At 41.7% G+C, this 23,401-nt stretch overlaps 1 protein-coding gene across 3 annotated transcripts in view; it reads right to left on the bottom strand.

Annotated features, from left to right (window-relative positions):
* Positions 1-22,492, bottom strand: part of plekhm3 (pleckstrin homology domain containing, family M, member 3) — a 61,319-nt gene extending 38,827 nt beyond the window's left edge. The window contains exons 1-3 of one of the 3 annotated variants that reach the window (XM_049593703.1): positions 22,441-22,492; positions 17,641-18,668; positions 4,170-5,279 (exon numbers count right to left, since the gene is read on the bottom strand). In XM_049593703.1, coding sequence (XP_049449660.1) covers positions 4,170-5,279; positions 17,641-18,157 — 1,627 coding nt within the window. In that variant the 5' untranslated portion in view covers positions 18,158-18,668; positions 22,441-22,492. Of the gene's footprint in view, positions 1-4,169; positions 5,280-10,054; positions 10,274-17,640; positions 18,669-18,884; positions 18,952-22,440 lie in introns of those variants that run through there. The other 2 variants (XM_049593704.1, XM_049593705.1) reach the window with 2 other exon arrangements.
* Between the last annotated feature and the right edge of the window lie 909 nt (positions 22,493-23,401).

Below are 23,401 nucleotides of genomic sequence, written 5' to 3'. Positions count from 1 at the left end.
GTGATGAAAGGAAAAAGAAAGAAAGGGAGGACAAGAAGGGAAATAAATGGATTGAGCAAGCAGAGGTGCGCTCTGTATAGAAAATGGCCGTATCCAGCTGTCCCTTCCACCCAGCTCTACCCAGAAACCCTTCAATCAAACAACCACGATCAAGCCTGACCACTGTAGCATCCCCAGGCTGCTTTCATTCGTTCTCATTCATTCATTCATTCATTCATTCATCCATTTTTCCTCTCCTCCGGTGCTTTAAGCCTACCAATTATCATCAGTTGCCCCCAGACGGCCTCTGTCCTTGTTCCTGTTTCAGCTGGCCTTTCAAACAGCCCCTGCATTAATAAGCCAGTTGTTACAAATAAAAAGGGAGGTGAGCGGTGATTATTCAAAGCCCTCCTAAAAGAGAGAGGCAGAGAGAGGAAGCCCATGTTTCACACCCAGGGAGAGTAAAAGCACCGCCTGCCATTTATGGGGCTGCCCAAAGGCCCCAGTATGGAGACTAACAGGAGGGATAATAAAGGAGAGAAGGAGGCTGCTGTGGTTCAGGATATGAAAAAGGTTCTCAGTACCGAAAAACACCCAAAACCACTGACTGACAGGGACAGGTAGATTCATTTAAAGAGGCAGGGTCTTTCATAGATTTGTCCAATAGGATACAAAAGATAAAAACCACTTAAACGGCAAGTTTGGTATTTTTCAACATGGGCCCTATTTTCTCATTTTTGATGTTTAGGTGACTAATGGGAACAACATTTTTTGAAACTGGTGTAGTGTTGAGCCAGACCGCTACAAATAGCAGCGGTGACACAGTCTGGAGCAAAACCACTTAGGGCATGTTTACACCATCAGTTTAATGCGGGATTTATACTTCTGCATCGAATTAACGCCGCAGCCTGACATGCACATCCCCAGAAGCGCTTGCACGTCGTGGCGATGCAGACTTCCCGTCTATTTTTGTGAACTGAAACCATTTCCCTCAGTGGAAACAAAGCTTTTATTTACTTTTATTTCACAGATGAGAAACAATAAATTGTGAAGACAATAAAGCCTCCACATTGCTCTCATTGCTAGGCTAATTTATACAAGGTAAAATGCCATAGGCTTGTGCTAATAACGTTAGCATGTTATATTTGTTTGGAAAACATGTTTAGTATAAGACAGTTATTTTATCAGTGAACCTTGTGAGTTGTAATGGAGCCAAATTTTGTAATGTTACCTTTGTTAAATGTTGCTGTTGTCCCTGGCTTCATATGAGTAGAGGAAAAGTCTGCTAGCCACTAGGATAATTTATACAATATAAAATGCCATAGGCTTGTGCTAAAACGTTAGCATGTTGTATTTGTGGGGAAAATGTGTCCAGATAAAGACAAGTGTTTGTCTGTGAATGCTGCGAGTTATAGTGAAGCTGATTTGTGTTCTTGTGTTTGACATTGTCTCTATTAAGCCATGTTGAATGTATTTAATGTGTGTTTTGAATCAACTAAAATTTGCAGCACTGTATTTTGGAGGTGTAACTGCAGAGTGACACAGATGCATGCTGATGAACAAGTATTAATTCCGCGTTCACTGTAAGTGTTTGTTTTTGCCACTGACAGGCTCATATTTTTATTATTAGTGTCTGACAACATTACGGAAATGATCCCTACAGAGAACGCATTTTTGTATAAGCAGAAACACCCCCGAAATCGCTATCGCCAAACCAACCAGACCCCATTTAAATAAACACCAATGTTGTTATTAGAAAATACACTTCATTAAAGTCAACAAAAACAAAATAAAAGTCACAAAACCCATCTTGGTTTGTCTTTCCACTGTTCAAACAATCACCAACTCGTGACAGTAACAGTATGACATCAATATGTCAACAAGGATGAATTTTTCATATCATATTAAAATTTATACCAGTATTATCATGAACGAGATGATATGGCACACCCACATAAAGAAGAGAAAACTCTTATTCACGCCAGCAGTAGAAGAAGAACTTGAATCCAAAACTAAACAAAAATTATTAAGTAGTGCATGATAGCATAAACACCAGTGTCGAACACAGCTTCGTATTTTGCCCACTAACTCTGCCCTGCATTCATAGCGTTTGTTCTATTTTGGGATATAAGAACCCTTTGCCAGTCAGTAATAAAGATCTGAATGGATAACACATTTTCAATTTTCAACACCCTACCCTTGCACTGACTACAAAGAAGGGAAGAAATAAAACAGCATGTCTCTGCCCAACCACACATTTTACTCCCATTTTTCCTGTTTCCTCTTCTTCCGTTCAAACAGGGTCTAATCTTATTTTATGGCAGTGAAGGTAAACAGTCGCACCTTCTTAAAGAAGTTACTACACAAGAAGACGACGTATCAGAGCAAGAATGAAAGTGGTCCAGCAGGGTTTGCAAAGAAACAAACCCAGTGTGAAAATGAATCTGTATCTTTCAATACACCATATCCGGAGCCAGGTATGTATCAAGGAGTCGTGGGTGCCATGTTGAAATTTCTAACCTTTGTGGGTAAACTTGTGAAACATGTGACTAAAGTGCACAAAACCTTGCTAAGGTAAATGAAAATAAGGTCATTCTATGTCAAACCATTTTGGATTTGTTCAAACTTTCAAAATATGCTATTTGACACCAAATAAATGCTGCAAACATTTTTTTCAATGATTACCTGGACTTTTAACATGCCTTTAAATTTTTCCAAGTGGACTAGATTATCAAGATGTAATATGCTCTGCAGAATATTACAAGTCCAGGAAGCAAAGCAAGAAATTGCTTTTTTCCCCACCTGACAGTTAACTCCTACAGGCACAAATTTGGCAAGGGCACAGAAAAACAGCAGATCAACAGATCCAAGTGATTGAATGGCACCAGCAGATGTAATAGTTTTAGTTACTGGCCCTTGAAAATGGAAAAATAACACAAAATGGGTGGTTTGGGGGCCCTAATCAGCAGGGGTGGGAATCACTGGTACGACATTATCACAATACTAAGGTAAGTCATGATACAATATTATTGTTATTTCAAATATGCTGAGTATTATGAAAAAATATATTGCGCTATATTGCAAATTGTTACCTTTTTTCAACTGTAAATTATGTCCCCAATGGAAAACTTTGTCATCATCTGTTTTATTTAATAAGATAAAGTTTTCAGTCTGTTCATCTCACCTCAGCTATTTTTTTGCAGCAGCAAAATGCATCTAGTGGACTGAGAAGGCAACTGATTATATTATTCTAGTATTTGTAATTCTAATGATTTATACAATAAAAAAGTCCCCCAAAGTATATTCATATGGACGTTTCCATATTTACTGCAAAAAATACAGTGTTTAATTGATGTTGTGTGAAATTACAGGGGCTCTAATATCATCAGAATATGAGATATGGCAAATACAGCCAAGGTTGCACTTTGTCGCCACTTTGAAAAGCCAAAATGGAGATGACGACTCATTCCTAGGACAAAAAATGTGGGCGAAAGGGGGTCTATATGTGGGCAATTTCTGTGTTAAGTTATTAGTTCCTTCCTTGTTGCCTTCATGTTTAAATTGAGCAAGATATGTGTTTTCAGTAGGGCTGCAACTAACTATTATTGTTGATTAATCTGTCGATTATTTTCTCAATTAATCCATTTGGTGTTTAGGCAAAAAAATGTCAGAAAATGGCGAAAAATTGAAAAATGTAGTGTTTCCCAAAGTCCAAGATGACGACCCCAAATGTTTTGTTTTGTTCACAAACCAAAAATATTTGGGTTACCGTCAAAGAGGAGTAAAAAAAAAAAAAAAAAGAAAAGAAAGAAAGAAAGAAAGAAAATATTCACATTTCAGAAGCTGGAATCAGAGATTTTTTTTACTCTTTTTAACTAATTGATTGATTTTTAAGTTAGTTGGCAATTTATTTAATAGTTGATGACAATTCGATTAATCATTGCAGCTTTATTTTTAGGGACCAACATGTCAAAAAAACTTTGCAATTCTAAAAATTAAGAAAAAATATTTTACAGAACTTTTATTTTCTCTGATAGCATAAACACAAGGTATGAACTAAGTCTAAAATGTAAACAAAAACCGGATCTGATTTGACACAGAGTGACCTACGAGGAAAAACTTTCATTGTCATATAATCCTCTCATACAACAGTGTGTGGGTCTGTGTGTGTGTGAGTGACGGTCATTTACCTGCACATCTGAAGCTCTGAGCAGTCAGCCCCTTCTCCACGGCCAGACAGGTGAGAATACTGAGGAAACTGGTGGTGACTGACTGCCTCTTGGCTTTCTGGGCCTCCCGCTGTCTCCTCTCCCTGGATGGTTTTGATCTCAACAGCACTCCCTGGAGGGCTGGAGCTCCTTCTCCCGACTCTCCTCCTTCTTCTTGGGCAGGCCTCTGCGCTCCGACCACCTCCCGCAGGGCATCCATCCATTCCTGGGCCTTGAGCTGGTCGTCCGCCCGAAGTCGAAGCACATCTTTGGGGAAAACGATCTGGAAGCAGTCCCCTCTGTCAGTCCACGTCTCTCCGTTCTCTGGCTCCTGATCATGCTGCACGGCCGAGCAGGAGGCCATGGAGTACTGGAGCACAGGCTGGGACACAGACCCACGGCCCTCAGTGGGGAAGGCCCGGAGAGCAGATCTGGTCAGGACGAAGGTGAAGGCCCGCCAGTTGTTCTGATCCACCAGCTGGTGGAGCAGACCAGCTTTGAGGATATCCTGGTAGCGTTGGGTGAACAGAGGCAGGGTGGTGGGTCTGCTCAGGACGCCAGAATTAGACTGCAGAGAGAGTGATGCCTCCGCTGAGGTGGGGGTGTCGCTGTCACCATCAGGCCTGGTGTCGAGCCCAGACGGAGAGGGAGACGAGGAGGGTGACATGGGTGCAGGGAACTTGACAATCTGTTGCTTTTCTGCTCCGGTCTTACGCTGGTGGTTCTCCTTCCTCGTGGGTCTGGCTGCCTGCACCTTCTCCAAAATCAACCGTCTCCACTCCACGGCCTCCCATTGGCTGGCTGCCCTCAGCTGGAGACGCGTGCTGTTGAAGAACAAAGCCTGCAGCGTGCGTTGATCGGCGGGCTGGGTGATTTGGCCGGGCTGGCTGCAGGGTGCTGGTGAGATGACGCTCTGGCAGTGTGACAGAGAGTAGGCGGTGCCCAGCTGGCGGTTGGCGCTGCTGTCCAGAGTGTACAGCCGGAGCTCACAGGGTGTCAGCTCGACATGGCAAGGCGTCCAGCGGCCCCGGGGCCCCTCGCGCTGCTCCATCTCACCCTGCTTCACCACACTGCTACTGCTGCTTTTATCAGCTGGACGGAGACGGAGAGGAGGGGAGAAATGAGACACAGATGAGTAATATGTGTGAGTGTTCAGCAGAAATATAAATACAAACTGTTTTATTCTGGGTAAACCTTGGAAACGGCACGTCTTCTGTGGGCACAAATACCAAGTTAGATACTATAGTGTTTTAAAAAACGTGCCTGTTTTGAGCATTCTGATACTAATATCGTGTCACTGGATCCATGTGACTTTATCAAGGACACAAGACCATTCAGAGGCTTTATCAAACCTGACAATTAGCTTCAAAGGTTTGTATCATTCAAGGATGTCAGCAGCTGTAGTTTTTTAATGGTTTAAAAGCTGCTAAGGGTTTTTTGTTGGGTTTTTTTTTCTTAAGAACTGAGCCCCGTTTTCCACCAAGCAGTACAGTTCAATTCAGTTCAGTTCCACTGCCAAAAGTTGTGGATGGTACCAATGGAACCGTTCCGTACCGTCCCCATGTTTGGTCCCCCCTCTGTTGGGGTACCTAGCACACAGATCTGGTACTAAAAGGTGGAGCTGTGAACACTGCAGTCTGATTGGTCAGTAGAGGACGGTCACTCTGCTCAGGGCTGAGTTGTGTCTGGTTTTGAGGCTCATGTAACCACTGTTCATACTGTGGAGAGTTTTATTAGTAAACTGTAACTATAAAATGAAAGGATGTTTTGCTGCCTCTCACAGCAGCTGGAGTCAGAGCAAAAAAAATAAATCAATTTAACTTTTAAGGTGGGACGTTTATTTGTAATGTTACTCAATGCATGAGTTGACGACGTGAATCCATCAGCACACCTTGAATTTCACTGTGACAACTTTGACTATTACTTTAGTTTTTATTGTCTTTCTTGGATGACTTTTAGTAATGAGTGGATCTTATGTGAACGGCATCTATTCTAATCCTCACTTAGAGAAAAAGAAAGCATTGCAGAGTGTTGTTCCTGTGGGCTCCAGCAACACTAAACCCCTGAGCTTGCCTGAGAAGGACTAAATGCACAAACCTGCTATTTTTAAATATCCCATGGAGAGAGACTCTCACTGCAGCCTGTTTTATTTTGTTCTGAAAATGTCGGCATGCAGCCTCGTTCTGTGGACTGATAAAGGAGGAAATACAGTGAGTGCTGGACGGAGCAGAGTAGAGTACCGTTTGCGATGGAAACCCTAGGGTCTAGGTACCATGTCTGAAGGGTTATTTTTAGTTCCAAAGGTACCATACCTAAAGTGTTTGGTGGAAATGGGGCTTTACATTTACCCAAAGATGCAGCAGGAGGTAACCTTCAACCACAAACTGATGCACACGTCTCTTCTTCTTCTGTCTGAGTTTAATGTTACCTGCTAAATGTCAGCAGCTTGTTGGTTTGTGATTTGAACATGGCACTTAAGTATGCTGCTCTTATTTGGGTTTATCCAATTTAAGATAAAAAGCTATTCATCAACATAGGTGGTGAGAACAGAGTTGGCTGTCAGAGCATGTTTCATGAATCCCACGTAGGATTTTCTTAATTTCCTCTTATTGCTTTGTGCAAGAACAAATATGAGCCCCATCATGTTTTCGCTCCATCTTTTCACTGCTGGCTTTGCAAATATTGTCACTGCTGTTTCCGCTGGCACCTAAAGCCACACCAAACAGTCATGAGAGGCCCCAGAGTGGCTGGTAAACAGGTTAGGGTCGAGACAAGCCTCTCAAACCACTCCTGCACCATAATCCACTTCTAAGCCATTGATCCGTATGTTCTAAATAATCAGCGCTTAGCCAGTAAATTGCTAAATACACTATTTCCGGGCACAAAAGCACTTGACAGAAGTGGTGTGTTTAGCTCTGCTGTGGAGAAACTATGAGTGTCTGGAACATACGGATCAATGTTAAAATGTATTATGCTGCAGAGGCGGAGTGAGAAGTTTCTATGGACATATTTTGTCATGAATCTTGGTCTCTACTGGGATCCACAGCACAGTAACTGCAGTGAATCCAAGCTGACAGTCATCCGACATGAGGCAGCAAACTCCACTTTTAAAGACAAGTTGATTCTCAAAAGACATTTTCCATGGAGTATTCCTTAAATGCACCTATAGCCTGAACTCAAGGCACACTTGAGCTACATTTTTGGACATCAAGATTAAATCCATGACAATGAGCTCCATCATTTGTCCTCTTGGTTTGCTTACGCAGCTTTTCCCCCCAGTCGCCTGCATCATAACATCTCTAATTGATCTGAGGAACCTTAATCTAGATCGGCCAGTTTCCTACACAAGGTAGCTTATCGTAGGCTCACAGCTCTGAAATGAGCGTCGGTATTTTGCTAAGAGATAGCCCTGAGCCGGTGCTCCTCTGAGAACATTTCTTGTCGCCAAGGCAGGAAGAAACAGTATTGTTAAGGAGGCCACTATGCAAACTGTCCCACTTTCTTAATCTAGAGGCCGGAGGTACACCGTCAGGCCTTTTCTATGCATTCCTTCACCGTCTGCTGCTCGCTGTCTCCTCTTGCGATTACGGTGTGTTTTCTCCTTGATTAAGGAGCGTGCCGACTCAGGTGGACAACAAGCGTCATGACCTCTGCTAGGACATAAAACTGGGTCAGCTTTTATGATGATCTGTGCTGCATTCACTGCCCTGCCTGAAAAATGCTTAAAAACTCAGAAGACTCAGATGCCAGAACAACAGCAATTCTCTTCTACTGAACAAAATGTTTAATACAAATATTTAATGGGGATTGCAACAAGGTTCTTACATAAAAAGGAAGCGCAACAGATAAAGGAGATGGTGACGCAACACTGAAATTTGGTGCCACCTCTAGGGGTGGGTGGATCGATACCAAATTATCGACACTACAGATACTACATCTTGTTTTGAAAAAATTGATTCAAGCGTCAACAGATACCCAAAAAGTAGTTTTTCCCTACTTTGTACCCATCTGTATTAAAATAGAGACTGAAAACACATCTTGTGCATGTACCCTTTGCTTCCCTGTATACACATACACATCACACATGCGCAGCAAGACACTGGAGCGAGTCTTTTCAGAGAGGCTCAAGCAAGGAATTTAGTAGTGAAGTAAATATTTTTGTCGAATTCGATTTTCAAGATTGGTTAATGTTTCATTTTTAGACTGAAATTGGTCATTATTAATGCGTTACTTTAGCAGACTGATCACATATAGCAGACCATATTCAGACATCTACTCTTCATGTGTTATCTACAAGTGTTTCTTTGCTTTCCACTATTTTAGATTAGTGTTGCAGCTTGACGACAGACATTTTAGTATCATGTGCTCTCAAAGAAACAGAAAATGTCATGCAGCATGAACACTACTTTTTGGGAAAATCCCCAACAACGCAAAATGTCACCCTTGTGATACCAGACGTGCAAAATACTTACGTGACCACTAAAGCAAAAACTAATGATCACGATTAAAGCAGGACAAATACTGGATTTTTAACACCACTACCTAAACCTGTTTCATAACGGATATGCTGATGTAAAGATAAAAGAATGCAACAGTAAATATACGATTAACTAAGAGTTAAAGAGTAACTTTTGCCTCAAAGTGCAGACAATAATAAACTTGACTTCGGAAAAATCAGAGTCAATTCAGAGGCTGTTGAGCAAAACAGCACTGGGCTTTGGATGAAGAGGAAGAACCCCAACTGGTCTGCGAGATGTCCAACATGAGGGATAACAGCGGAGGGGGGCACACCTGGGACGCCATGTGTCAACGTTGAGCCCTCTGGAGGTGTTGTAGGCTGATCAGCGAAACACCAATGAAGCAGGGTGCCCAACTGATGACCCCAGTGAAGTGAATAACCGTCTCCCACGCAAGACACAAGACACCAGGCAAGTGCTGGTTACTCTTAGGGATTGTAACAACAAGTCCTATCGGCTCACTTCTATATAAGAAAGCAGTCTTTCAAATATGTATTTCTGCAACCTCTTTTTGAATATCTGCCATCATACTTGCCTATACCTTTATATATGAGATTAGTCAATATCAGTCGGCTGATGTGCTGGTGAGGCTCTAATAATGATAGTAATCTTTAAATCACCAAGAGCATCACTATCTAGAGAAAAAAGTGCATGTCACAAACTACTTAAATAGGAGTCTATCTAAAACATTAATCAGTCATAGCAACAAATAATTCCATAAAAGTCCATAAACCTACAGACCTTTGTATGCCCTTTCTGAAGTTCATAAAAAGGTCAGACTTCAGATGTAGCAATGATTCAGCTCGTCAGGTATCTCAATAATTCCGAAAAACAAACTCTACACATGCCTGTGGATGAATGTTTGGAAACATTTGCCATACAGTGGCTTTTTAGCACGCAGTGTTTCATGAAACCAAAGATTTCATCATTCTGGCGGTTTTGTTTTTGCTGCAATCTCTGCCCGCTGTATCCGCTGCACCAGAAAGAGGAAGAGAGAGCAGCACCTGCTACACAAAGCAGGGCAGCGAAAACTACACGCCGTAGTATGAAACTGGTAACACACAGATGAATCTTTAGGACTGAGGAGGGATAAACTCTGACTTATATGAACTGTCTGAAAGTGCACTAATTAAGTTTTTAGCAGGTCAAACAACATGTCTAAAATAAGATAAATTTGGTTAAAAAGTCAAAGGTTAGGACCCGTTTACATTGAAATAGTGAAATTCTGCTGAAACAACAGTTATATGAAACCTACATCTAAAAGGATGAAAAAAATAAACTTTCAGCCTAGTTTTTACCTTAAAGAAATACTCACTTCCCCAAATGACCATTTGTGTATTAATAACTCACCCTGTGTTGCCTTGAATTCAGGAAGAAAACTATTTTTCTTGCTTGCTTTCATGGTAAACGAAGAATCCCCAAACAAAGAAAATTCTTGATGAATTGAAGTAGAAGGGGGTCCGCATTTCACTACTGCAAAACTGTATTAAAACATCTGTTCACAAACTCTCACACAACTTGTGCAGTATAATCCAAGTCTCATTTATACACTCAGTACTTTCCAAACTGACAGCGCTTTACAACAGGAAACTAAATGAGAAGTGAACCTTAATTTATGCTCTCCTTGAAGCCAGACTCCAATGACAGAAACAGTCATTTTACCTCGCTGAACACAGGAGCTACTGGTCTACCACTGTCTCAATCAGTTAATTTTGTCTGTGTTAATGTGCGAACTTGGTGCTTAAAAGGTTTAGTTCGGATGCACCAAAGTCGCACAATAACACTAACTGATCGAGGCAGCGGTAGACCAGCAGCTCCCGTGTCCAGCAAGGTAAAATGACTGTTTTTGTCAATAGAGTCTGGTGGCTTTGACGAATGAACAGATGGGGAACTGAAGTTGTTAAAGGGTTTCCCATCAGAAAGGGCTGTCTGACAGAAAGAGAAAGTGGTAAAAATCCTCTCAATACAGCGTACACTTACACCGACATTGAATATTTAGGTGGCTAAAATACGTGTTGCTGCTACTCCCATCCACTAACTTCTGCGACGGTACTCCTGCCGCTTTTCCAAACTTGGGGTGTCTATGGAATACACTAACTACGAGTAAGTAACTTGTATCTGCCTCAATCATTAATTTCTTTGTGTTATTGTGTGACTTTGGAGTTTTAGATGGTTAGTTTGGATTCAGCAAAATAACACAACAACACAAACTAAATGATCCAGGCAGTGGTAGACCAGCAGCTCCCGTGTTCAGTGAGGTAAAATTACTGTTTTTTAAATGCAGTCTGGCTTTGAAGAGAGCATAGCTAAGTTTTACTTTTAGTTTCTGTTTGGAAAGTACTGAGCATCCTACTGGATAAATAAGACTTGAATTATACGGCACGAGTTGTGTGAGAGTTTGTAAGTGGAGGTTTTTACATAGTTTTCCTGCTGACTTCAATTCATTTCATTCAATTTTCTTTTTGGATTCTTCACTCACCAAGGAGGCATGCAAGAAAAACAAAGTTTTCCTAAGGAAATCAATGTAACACAGAGTGAGTAATTGATATACAAGCGTTCATTTGGGGGTTGAAGTATTCCTTTAATATCTAGACGTCTTTTAGAGGCTAGACAGGTTTACTTAAAAATAACAACAATCACCGTCCTCTAATCCAATCCCACAAACTGATTTAATTGGAAATCCCCACCAGGAGCAGCCTAATTGGCAGATATTGCATTTAGTTTCCTTAACGTGCTAAATCACTCAAGGAGGGAAAGGCTAAAGCAATCCCAGCTCCGGTGGCGAGTCAAGTGCCTCATCAATCTTATCAAAACAGCAGCAGACACGGTGTCACTCCAGGTCTCGGATTTTGTATGTTAACAAACCTTTTCGCTAAAGGAACAAATGAATATGCAAATAAGTTTGCAGCCAGAATCAAGACCGGCTGATTGGCAGTGTTCACGCATGGGAGGGTCGAGATGAGAATGAGGCATTGTGGCGAGGAAAGCTGCTGTGTTCAATTAGCCTTCGTCTCCACCTGGTAGGTTTTGACATCACACTCTGGTAAAAGTCTAAAATATACGCATACAAGCCTTCAACCAGAATTAACACTTCTCTCTCAGGGCTGCAGACTACATATCCAGTCTTGCTGCCCTCAAGTCAATCAAGACCTTAAACAAACAACCTCCCCCGCTGATTAAGGAGCAAATCATAATATTACATGCCATTTTACAATCTAACAGACTCCCACGGTTTCCTGGATACCAAAGTGCACATGGACTGCAAATGAAAAAGCACACACAGGTGCAGCATCCACTTTGAACCGCAGAGCTTATCCTGCTCAGGGTCACAGTAAAAGTTATCCCACCATGCATTGGGTGACAGGTAGAAGGGTTACACACTGGACAGGACGCCAGTCTAGTGGTAGTAAGAACTTACTCACGAGTCAACGTCAACATCTTAAAGCTGTATTTTAGTATTTGTGTTTGCGGGTGTGTATGCGCGTCACCTGGGACCCAACACAATTGTAAATGCCCCAGTTGAGTAAGGCCAGAATTTGGAGGAAAAGGACGTGTGTCATGAATGATGTGTTATAGTACGTTCAGACACAACAGGAACTGAAACACAGAGGAAGCAAAGAGAGAAAGAGCAGAACAACTCTCAGTGGCGAAAACTGTGACAAAGATGCAAACTTTAATTTCAAAGTCGGAAATTCTAGGGTAGAAATTCTACCTACTGTTGTTGTAGAGGAGCAGGAGCAATGAGAGGAACAACTGGAACTGCATCGGACGACTAGGACGAGACTTAATTGTTTGCTCTTCTTCTGTATACACACAGCCACTCCACACAGTCAGTGTGTTTTGTTCTGCAAATATTCATAGTCGGGGGAACATGTCCATCGGCTATTTGTGACTGATAAACACCAATGAAACTACAGTGGTTAAACCTGCATGAATACACTGAAAAGAAAATGTTCTTCATGCTGTATCGACGCATCATTAGACCGGAGTTTTCCCAGCACATTAATCTATAAAATGACAACCGGTTTTCGTCCAATTCCAGGGCTGCCCCCTAATAGTCGATCAAACGTTAGTCAACCAGAAAGTTCATTAGTCGGGAAGATTTCATTGGTCGCTTAGTCGCAGATTACTCTATTAGGAGCTGTGCCTTGTCAAAATAGATCAAAACCTATATAGCTGGACCATGTGGGAATTTAATTTGAAAGGACAGACACAGGAAGTGGCCACGCTCAGCAGTCAGACAGGAGTCAGGTTACAAACCAATCACAGCTGACAGATATCTTTCCCTTCTTCTGTAAATATTCAGTCTGATAAATACGGGAAACCATCTTCTCTGGTACTCATGGTTTCAGTAAAGTGAACTGAAGCACTGAACTGTGGGGAATCTAACCGAGCTAACGATGTGTAGCATCTCCATACTGACAAAAGTTTAAACTTTTTTATCAGGATGTGCGATCTAATCAGCTCATTAATGTTGGCTCCAGTGGGTAGACAACAACCTGGTTTTATACATCCGAAGAACTTCTATAAAAATAAACTGTCGGCCCATCCTTCACCGTCCCCGTCATCTGATGGTTAATGGCCTTTTCGTTTGCGAGGACAAGGAGGGTGCGCAATTCCTTGTCTCCCCCGTTGCTCATCTTTACAGTGTCTGTCAGGTTTGCGTTTCCCTCTTGCTTTTACATGTTTGCTAATTCCTGCTATCGGCTGTTTCCTGTTTATCCCCCGCCAGTGGGTCACACGTGCAGCGTCATCAACAGCTCCTCCCTCAAGTCATCAACAGCCCCTCCCGTGGCGGAGGGGCGCCTCGTTCTTTTCAAACCAAAAAGGCTCCGCCAATATGTTTACCCCTACATGGCGGAAAATTGGGCACCTCGGATCAACTCGCCAATGCGGCTCTGTGTGTCTAAACGCTCACAGCTTGCTAGCAAGCATGGATTGCTTGCCCGGATTTAAAAAAAAATAATAATTATGGCGAAAACGTAGTTTCTTCCAACACTAGAACTAAGATAAAAATATTCACAAACGAAAAAACAGTGTTTAACTTTTGATTGAACACTAAATTAAAACCCTCGGAGCACACTGCAGCACAATCAAACAGATGTGTCTCTGACACCAGACTCAGAGCGGACCGGTGAAACTGGAAAATGCATATTAGGCCTACTAGTTACTACTTACGTTTTTCAAGTGATTTCCCAAATTTGTTGTTGAGTTGTGATATGCCAATTGGGTTAGTGTTGCGTTTAAGGCCTCCCCCAAAATAACGAAAAAAAAAAAAAGCGCTGAAGCTTCGAATTTTTTTTCCCCCCACAATCAAAACCCGTGCCATCGAACGACACTTCGAATTTTTTGGGTGAGCCCTAATAGAGACAGGCCTTTATTTGTCAAAATATGGGGCCACACCGAGCTAGTAAAAAGGACTGGGCGTTTAATTAAAGTTTAACGGAACATTTCGCGCTGCCACAAGCCTCTTGTCTTGAGTAGATGCACATTTCCTTCTGCATGGGGATTTGGTTGATAGGTGTAGTTCAGCAGAAAGAAAATAGTTCCTACATTAAAGTGCTCACAACAAGGTCTGTGGATTATCTTGAGTAACAAGGTCATGATTTCTGAGGAGAGACACTGCTGCTGAGTTTTTTAAAAGGTTTTTTTTTACGCTTTGAGCACCACAAGCTGAGTGCCATCTAGATCCATTAAAGAGAGAAGGCAGACATCTCTACAGCTGATATCTCCAAAACTTGGCAACTCACACCAAAACAATCTAGACTGATAAATAGCACTACAGGTGAGAGGAAAATAATGTAATTTTGGCTTTAGAGTGAACTGTCCCTTTAACATTTAGTCATTAAGCTCTTTACTGTTTGTTACCAGATGCATATTTGCACATAACATGGAGTATGACCCTTTATACAACTATTGAGGAATGCTTGCAACAAAATGTGCAACCAGAAATAGACCTATTTTTAATATAAGAACAGCTGAATGCAGCCTTTAGAGTTCACTGAGCAGTGTTACGAAACATATGCTAAGAGCTTTAATAAAAAGCAACACATACAGTCTGTTTGGTTCCATATATGCATGTATATTGTGTATATAATAATGATCATCATTTCCATTTACCATCTAAACATCCCCAGCTGTCACTAATGGAAAGGCAAACAGGCCCTCTTTTTTTTTGTGTATGTGAATGAAGAGACATAGCGAGGCTGGGCTAAATCACTCTGCCTTCTGCTTATTACCGTCCTTTTCCTACTTCTCTCCTTTCAATGCACATCGAGCCAAACTAAATAGCCTGATGCCTTTTCACACATATGCTAATACTAAATAATCCTGCCTGTATCAGGGGCCGGGTAATTGGGTTGCCTCTTCTCTCGCCTCATTTGAGTCCATTTGCTGACAGGATTACAGGCTATTATCCCTCAGGATCCCTTAGGATCTCCTTAGGCCTTCAGATGGCCAAAACACACAAACAAATGGTGTGTGTGTGTGTGTGTGTGTGTGTGTGTGTGTGTGTGTGTGTGTGTGTGTGTGTGTGTCGGGCTCTCTGCCTGAACACTGACTGTCATAGCACAGCTGTGTCATTTCAAGTTATCATCATCTTCTATCATTATTGCTTTCTCTGAGGATGCTTCAACATAAGTACAGCATACGCCCCGATCTGAAGCACAAATAGTCCGAGACTTCTGTCCTCCGAAAAGCCTCTCAAAGGCTGAGAAAGCTTTCCGGTGAATGGACGGTCGATCAGAGCAAAGCAGGAGGAGGAGGAGGAAGAACGAGGAGGTGTACATATCTCTGACAGGTAGGGACCGGACTGTTGGTCAGCACAGGACATGACATCATCACTGTGTCAAAGTAACTGCTGCTCATCATGCCACAAATGCCCAATTAGGCGAATCCAGTGCGAATAAAGGGTCAGGTCTCCCAAATTAGAAGACGTATAATTTCCCACTTCACTTAAGTGATGTAGATAGTAGTTTGGGCTACATTTATATCTGCAGCTGAAACGTCCTGAACCACTTCAGAGTTTCCCCTATAATTGGGAACCCCGAGCAGGCAAAAAAAATTTAAATCCCCAAAATAACGGCACACTTCCATTCCAGTGTCTCCCCTATATACATTCTATAGTGGCGCACCACTGTGAGTCCAAGAACGAGTCAAGTGTCTGTGGTTAGTTCATGTCTGTAATAACAGCAGGACGGTCAAGTGTCTGTTATCTGAACTGCCAAAGTCAGTTGAGCAGATGAAGAGAGGCCACTCAGCAGACCAACACATTCTCACTCCGACGTTTGGTCATGGACTTTCCATGTCCACATACGATGCGCATAGTACCCTGGATGCGCTGGTTGTTGATGTTCTGGGACAGTGTGTCAAGTTCTGCGTTTTACATGCTTTGTCTTCATTCAAAATACACTTCTGTTTTCACAGGAAATTTACCATTTACATACAGTCTCTAATAAACGCACTATGTCGCACATGGTTGGATTTAGGCAACAAAAACATGTGGTTAGGGGGTTTGGCTTTAGAATCCTGTGGGACACGAACACCACTCTCTCCGGGGAAAGTCCCACCTGCCTCAGTTGGACTTTCACCGCCTTAAGTTTCGTCCTTGTCCCACCGCATTCACCACATTTACCCCTTTTTGGCGCCCAGCTGTGGCCTTTTTTGCCAGGAACAGGACATCACTGTCCAGCCAGCGGGTTGGGTTATGCTGTTGGTGGCTACTGGTTACTAACAGGCCTCAGTAGTGAACAACACGGCAACGTGTTGACAGAGTCTGTCAGAGTCTAGACCTAGCTAGTTAAAACAGATCAGTGAGGCCATTTTGCGCTCATTGTTCTCGAAGAAGTTTGCTAGATGTGGTGTAATGTAGCCTTGGCGGTGCGTTTTATGTGGAGTGAGCCCTGTGCCGGACTGCCTAGTCTCTTAGGGTGCTTTCACACCTGCCCTGTTTGGTTCAGTTCAATTGAACTCAACTTCATTTGCCCCCTAAGTGCAGTTCATTTGGGCAGGTGTGAACACAGCAATCGCACTCAGATGTGCACGAAAACAACCAGACTGAGACCTTCTTGAAGAGGTGATCTCAGTCCGGTTGCAAACGAACTCTGGTGCGGTTCGTTTGTGTTCCGACCTCGATCTGAACCAACTGCAGTCACGTGACACATTGTTTGGGTTAAACATGAGCATGTTACAGTCCTGGAGGATTAGCAATGTACGCCTCCCACTCGCATTGTGTTGCATTTATCTTGCAAGTGTACTCTTCTTCAACGTTTGCTTTACTTCCTGAATTTTTCCCACATGGAAATTCTGGCCAATGAAGAGCAGCTTTCTCGCACAAGGCATTTGATCTGGTCCTCTTGTAAATGCTGCCGTGAGAACACGAACCAACTCTAGGCAATTATGTAACTTTGGAACAAAATGAGTCCCCGATTCAGACCAAAGCAAGACAACTCTAGGTATGAAAGCACCCTTAATGCTTCATTGCTTGCCAGCAATCGGTTATATGGTAACTTAGGAGGCAATCTGGTCTTGTGTGCTCTGATTAATTTGGCATGCAGTTCAAACACCAGTCATGATTTTATCTGAAGGAAAACTCAACTCCTGGCATTCGCTTCTGGTGTTCTTCACCGCTGTTTTGGAAGAAGGAAATAGCGAGAGTAACGGGCCAACAAGTTTTTTAAATGACATACCTTTCTTTTTAATGAGTGCTGTGCAGTGGTGGAGTTCAAAAACTGATAACCTAAATGTTGTCAAGTGTGTCATCAACAGTGTGTTGTAAAGTCAAGTCAATTTTCATTAGTATCACCCAATATCTCAAATTTTTCATTAGAAATTACCAAAATCTTTTCAGCTCTATCACAGACCTGAAAGATTTGGACTCACAAATTCATAACAAAACTTTCTCCATCCTCTCACACTCACACTGTAAGTGAACTCACCCTCTGGCTGGTGGTTGAGGATCATGTTCTTCAGAGTGTTGCAGTCCACAGTGGGCAGTCCATTGTCCGTGTACGCAGACGGCCGGTAGTTGACGTCTGACCTGGAGCGATTGTGTCCCTTCTTGAAGGCTGAGTTGGACGAGGAGTTGGCAGCGTTGTTGGTGCACTCCTTGCTATGGGCTGCCAGGTCGTTGGTGGAGCGCGCTCGGCTTCTCTTGCCGTGCCTCAAGCCCATCCCCAGCCCCAACACGCTGAAGTTGTCAGCCCAGGCCAGGCCTAGGGGCCCCACCTCCGGCTGCTCTCTAGCCAGCAGGCCCCACACGCCGCTGGAGCTCAGCTTCCCAAGCGCGGCACTGGACACCTCCTGCAGCTGCTTAGGCTGCCTGGAAGGCTGGAGGGTCCCTGTTTGAGCTTGGCTCGGACCTTGTATCCCATCCATGCAGTGGATGAAGTCCTCGGTGGCCTCGAGAGCCGGGCTGATATCGCCCACCATGTCGAGCTGCTCGAGCCCCTCCATGGCTGGGCTCCTTCCCCCTGAGCTACAAGTCTCACAACAAGATGGTTTTCCAAAACGGGCACAAAAACCCTGTCAGCAGCATCCACATGTCCAACAAAACAAACCGGCTGTCAGCTGGTCAAATCCAAGTCTCTAAGGTATGTGAGAATGGTCCAAGCAGCCTGCAGCCTTCACAAACTGGAGCCAAGTCCTGTTCGCCTCCTCAAGTCAGGGTCTTCATCCAGTGTTACAGCTCCTTTTCAGTGGTCTGCCTCTAGCTCTGGAGGGAAAGTCGACAACCTCCCTCTGGGGGAAGCTTATGCGGCTTTATGCCAGAGCTAAACAAGACTGGCAGTAGCCTGGAGTTCCCCAAATCGAGCCAGTCTGGGTGGCAAATTACATTACTTAGCCAGACACACTTTGGGTAAGACAAAACCCTACAATCCCTCTGCTCAGACTGAGATGCTCTGGCGCTGGTTATTTTGGCCTGTCAGGTGGCTGTGAAGTCATCAGCAGACTGTTTGTGGCTTTACTGTAACAAATAAAAAAGAGAAAGAGGAAATGGTTAAGAGGAAGCATGCTGAACAAAAGCAAGGAGTGGAAACACAGCTGACAGTGAGAATACTGTGATTAATTTAAACATAAAACTGACTCACTTGCCAGATGAGGCTTTGCCAAGAGAAAAGTTTGATAAGAAGATAACACAGCCTCGACTTCAACAACTTTAAGCACCAAACTACCGACCCACCTACAGCGTCTCCATCACACTGAGACCGGAGCTTCACAGATTCCTCCTCAGCAGAAAGAGAAACGATCATCCTCCCTTACATGTCCCGATGAAATAATACTTGACTTCCTCCTCAGCTGCTTATCACTGGTCTGAGCGGGCAGAGAGGAAGCAGGCCTGGGTGGGGTTCCCATCCATCTGCCTGTCTCTTCTGATTCCCTCAACTCCTCTGTCTCCCTCTCCTTTATCATCTGTGCTCTCTCTCCCCATCATTGATTTTTCTTCTCCTCCACAGCTCAGCCTCTTTTACTTTTCTCTACATATGAATTATTTAAAGAGCATTACATCACTGCGATTCAATTTCTAGTCAGGCCAAGCGATACACTGAATATTCAGGATTGATCTGTGATGATTTGTTGGAGATGCAAAGGAGGATATTATCGTACATATCACTGTGATTTTAATATTTGTATGGATTTTATTTGGGAATTTATGAACCTACAAATATACATTATGATACAGTGCACTACTGCATGGCAATAGAACATTTAGTGCTGGGAAACAGTCGCAACATCCCATTGAAACTGCTGACCTGCTCAACTGTTGCTATTTTCACAATTTCAATCAGTCTCTATTTAAATGTATTGATTTTATTATCTGATCTGTATGTACTTCCCATTTAATTTCATTAGATGATAAAAATAAATGAAACTGAGAGAAAAAGAAAGTGAAAATAAGATTTAAAAAATGCACTAATCCCGAGATGACACAGTTAGCAATGCAGTTTCTTTATGCAAGTGTATGTCAGGATAATAAAGGGGCAACGCTCCATTAAATTCTAACACACATTTTGTCTATTCTTTCCTCTTCTGTATCTGAATTTGATAATTAACAAAGTACTGGCTGTAAAAATACAAGTGCAGCAGCTTTGCCAAGACCTCCGCTGTACCACCGATCACTAACACTGACTAGTTTATATTCCATTTTTAATCTAACACCTCGTACGATCACACACCAACATGATATCATCTGCCCGCAGCTCCAGCTCTGACTTAACCTGAGCGTCGTCATCACCAAGTTACTCATCGAGCTTCCCACTGAACTCCTGCTGACTCACACATGCTGTCAAGCAAACGCAGCCAACAGTAGCCGGAAAGATTAGAATACTTTGGATCAGAGATGAGCGAGGAACAAAGCATGAGGCAGTTCTTTTTGAAATCATGATGTTTGAAAGGAAGTCGAAAATGTGACCTGGGGGCTGGTCATGATGTGGAAAACAGCCAAATCAACAAAAATCAATAAATCAAGAGCAGAGTCAACTGATTTTTGTCCAGTAAATACTAATCACAGGTTTCACTCATATCAGTATTGCCTAAAAGTATAAATTAAGGTGATGTGATGTGGTCAGCGTTTGACCACTGGTCTGGAACAGGTTTGGGTTCTTGTGCATGTGCTAAAAGTTCCATTTTTATTTCATGTGAGAGCTCTACAATATTTTCAATCAAACTAAAAGCAACGTCAGACATATACTGTACATTTTTAAAGATTTTTTGGGGGGCATTTTGCCTTGATTGGACAGGACAAATATTAGGGTAAAGATGGAAATATAAAGGAGATGACATGCAGCAAAGGACTGCGGGTTGGAGCCTATGACCGCTGACGCAAAGGACATAGCCTTTGTGCATGGGGCTAGTAGGCGCCCCCACTTATACTGTACATAAAAGGAAAATGGGGTTTTAAAAGAGGAGGTTCCCATCCTCTTCCATTTGGACACAGATTTTCGATCGATCAACTTCTTCGTCTTTATCTTTTGGGGTGATGAGCTTGGATCAAATTTTGAGTGTGGTTGCTGGAGAAGTGCCAGATCATGCCCATGGCTTTATCAAGGTGCCCTTAATCAAGGCACCCAACCCCCATCTGCCCCTCCTCACTCTGTCATACATGTCCTGTTTGTACATGTGTGTATTTCGGGCCTATGTGTGTGCGTAATAAATAACAACAGAGTGGAAAAAATCAAACTTCTCCTCAAGAGATGAATGAAAAATGTTGTCTCCTTCTTTCAATGTCTTTTAAAACACTACTCTGATCTCATCTTTAGATTGCAGCAGCAGGTTTGTAATTCTTTCTGTGACAAATGACAAATGCTCATTAACACTAATATACAAACACAGAAACGTGAGCACAGTGTGAAATGTGAGGTTCACATATGACTGGCTTGAAAACATATATATGTCATTCAAATGCACATTTTAAGTGAACAATATCACAAAGCACGTACACATTCTGAGCAAAAACCATCAGCTGCAGTCACATTGGTATCTTCTCTTAAATACAGCACCTTGTGTCTTATGGTTTAATGTTTAATTAAACGTAATATGTCGATGATTCTTACTCTCAGGTTGCTGAAAGTCATCAAACACCCACAAACAAACCAGTCAACAACAATACTCACACATCACCCTAATTATATTCCTACGTCATACATATTTGTGGAAAGATTTATATCTTATTTCCTGTTTATACCCTGCTACATGCACGCAAACAGCCCCCATATAAGTCAGATGTTTCTGTGTTTTGCCAGGTGTTGTTTGTGCTTTTATATCCAGGCCCTGAGAGCAATTATAGCTCATTAAGCTGGATTTTTTAAAGATGAAATTACAAACTTGAAGGTCAATACACCTCAAAATGAAACCGAAAGAAGCTTGCGAGAGGACTTTGAACACATCACTGGTGCTCAGCTCTCATGCTAGTTTATCTCTGAATTAAATGAGAGTCAGATTCAGCTTTCTTGGCTTCGTATGTGGACACGTACAAGAAATTTGACTCCAGTTTGAAATTGCTCTCAGTGCACTTACACAAATAAGTATTTACAGGAAAACAGACAAAGACATACAGCTTAAAATAAGGGCAACAGAGCTGAACAATGAAAGGTAGAAATGAATACAGTGCTCTTATCTACATACAAGTAGATTAAAAAAATGTGCAAATAAATAAACATCCAATGGAAAAATTTAAACGTTAAATTGATTGTTACCTCATCTTAAATCCCTAAAGTAACGTTACAGAATGATGCCACATAAGTTTAATGCGAATAGCAGCAACCAGACATTAAAACGAGCCGGACTGCAGCCTCGGTGCTGTTGTTTGTGTTTACCTGTGTTGCTGTATCAGTAAACACACAGTCAGCATCTCAGCAGTAAACACAGTCAGAGGTGAAGCCACGGTCAACATTTCCGATAGCTACATTAATTTTCTCCGTCAGCTTGCTCGCTAATATGTCCTGTTTAACACGACACACTTACTGTATATAACGACATGTATGACATAATGTAACGCCTCTGACAGCTGCTGAATGAGGCCCGTTATACCTCCAGCTAATGTGATGTGATGTGGCTAGTTAGCTAGCAGCTAACGCTAGCTTCTGTCTCTCCATCCTTCATCAGTGTCACTTTAATAAAAGATGAAACTGTTCGCGCGCTCAAGTATTAACCATCAAGTGTCAGTGGATCTGTACTGGTGTCGTCCTGTGGTGAAACTGGTGCCGTTAGAGAGCAATAAAACATAAATGGAGACTCACCTTACTGTGTTTACCACTATGTCATTTTGACAGTCCGTCAGGGATGAAGTCCCCTGAATGCAACTGACGCTACAGGATAAAGGTTCCGCGTAACGGTCGTACAGCATACATGGTGGGTCTGTGCAGGTTACACAGTGTTATTCAATTGTTACACTATATACTGATATTTTCTGTACTTATTAATGTGCATGAATAATAATCATAATAATAATAATAATAATTACAATAATAATAATAATAATAATAATAACAATAATAATAATAATAAGTATTATTATTATTATTATTATTATTATTATTTTATTATTAAGTATTTTTAAATAATTTTATTTTCAATAATTATCATTTTTCTATATTATGTTTTTATTTTTTATTTTTAAATGATTATTGAATTATTTAATAATTTTAAATTATTATATTATTATTATTATTTTGTTAATTGATTTATTTTAAATAATCAATCAATCAATTTATTTGTCAGATTATATAAAATACAAATTTTATATTTGAGGGAAATTGTATTTAATTTTTTCATATGATTTCCTTGATTGATTAATGAAATAATACTTCTGCTAATACTACTACTAATAATAAATCATTGAATAAATAAATACAAAAAAATACTAGTAAATAGTGAACTAACTTAGTAAATTATCAAAACTCAAGCCATGATAATTCTTTTAATATATTTTTACTATTGCAGGAATTATATTTACATATTACATGCCATAATTTTCCTTTCCCATTTTATTTTGTTCCCCATGAAAGTTCCTTAAATTTACGGGGGGGAAATACTTAAGTCAAATAAAGATAAAATGAAAATAATTATTGAGGCACACATGACTACAAAAGAACGCACACCTTCAATGGTGAATGTAATCTGTACAGTCAGAAAATGACAACAGCTATTATCACTATAAACTAATGTCTATTATTATTCCTATGATCACAATGAGGCATA

The sequence above is a fragment of the Epinephelus fuscoguttatus genome, linkage group LG13 (assembly GCF_011397635.1).
Source record: "Epinephelus fuscoguttatus linkage group LG13, E.fuscoguttatus.final_Chr_v1".
Taxonomy (NCBI): Eukaryota; Metazoa; Chordata; class Actinopteri; order Perciformes; family Serranidae; genus Epinephelus; species Epinephelus fuscoguttatus.
The sequence above is the reverse complement of the archived record's forward strand: the minus strand, read 5'-3'. Positions and strand labels throughout refer to the sequence as shown.